The 1042-nt window shown below is 55.6% G+C and overlaps 1 protein-coding gene across 1 annotated transcript in view; it reads left to right on the top strand.

Moving 5' to 3' along the window:
• Positions 1-361: 361 nt before the first annotated feature.
• Positions 362-1042, top strand: part of NAA40 (N(alpha)-acetyltransferase 40, NatD catalytic subunit) — a gene marked incomplete at its 3' end in the record, with an annotated part of 1638 nt that continues 957 nt past the window's right edge. Inside the window, exons 1-3 of the mRNA XM_009895600.1 lie at positions 362-451; positions 592-644; positions 743-838. Coding sequence (XP_009893902.1) covers positions 413-451; positions 592-644; positions 743-838 — 188 coding nt within the window. The remainder of the gene's footprint in view (positions 452-591; positions 645-742; positions 839-1042) is intronic.

Raw genomic sequence — 1042 nt, 5'->3', positions numbered from 1 at the left:
ACACCACCTCCTCATCCCCAGCGCCAACTTTGTTGAAACACCAAAGATTTTGGGGCAAAACCCCACTCATTTAATTACCCCAGTGGTAACGACCCCAGGCCTGTTCCCCCAGTGAGCGGGAGGGTTCACCACATCTCCGTGCACTCACCAAAACACTGGGTTTTACCCCAAAATCACTATTTTTGCAAGGATTTTGGCGCAAACCCTGCTCCTCACCTGCCACTTGTTTGTTTTTTTTCTCTCCTTGAGCTTTAATTGTAATTAATTTCTGCTGTTGGTGGGCGGAGCTTGGTTATTTCTTAAAATAACCCAAATTTAGTGAAAATTCCTATTTTTTTGTTGCTTTTGGCTGCAGAGGAAATCGAGCAAAGCCAAGGAGAAGAAGCAAAAACGCCTGGAGGAGCGAGCGGCCATGGACGCCGTCTGTGCCAAGGTGGAAGCCGCCAACAAAGTGAGTCTCCCCTTCACCGAAAAAACGGGCTCAAAACCCCCAGAATCGGTAAAACCCCTCCACCGCCGCCGAGCGGATGGCTGGGAAGCGAAACTTCCCCGCTTTTTTTTTTTGCCGGGGTGCTGTTTGGTTTCTTCCAGCTTGAAGATCCCCTCGAAGCTTTCCCGGTTTTCAAGAAATACGATCGCAACGGGTGAGTTTTGCCCCACGCGGTGTCACCGCCACCGTTCTCCGGCAGCGTTGGCGGCGTATTCCCGGTGCTGACACCGTTTTCTGCGATATCTCCCGCAGTTTGAACGTGGCCATCGAGTGTAAACGCGTCTCCGGGCTGGAGCCGACCACCCTCGAGTGGGCTTTCGACCTCACCAAGGCCAACATGCAGACGCTGTGAGTGACGCGACGTGATGCGGCACCGCGACGCGGCACAACCGGCACGCCGAGCGGCCGGCACCGCACCGGGGGGGTGCTGCCGGGATCTGTGGGGAAACACTTGTTCCTCGTCACCCGAATTTGGGGGGATTTTGCACCTGAAATCGTGGGGATTTTTGCCCCCCTGAAACTGGGGGGGGGGGGGGGGGGGGTGCCCCCGGG

The sequence above is a fragment of the Charadrius vociferus genome, unplaced genomic scaffold (genome assembly GCF_000708025.1).
Source record: "Charadrius vociferus isolate BGI_N301 unplaced genomic scaffold, ASM70802v2 scaffold712, whole genome shotgun sequence".
Taxonomy (NCBI): Eukaryota; Metazoa; Chordata; class Aves; order Charadriiformes; family Charadriidae; genus Charadrius; species Charadrius vociferus.
Note: the sequence above shows the minus strand (reverse complement) of the source record. Positions and strands in the feature narration are given on the sequence as shown.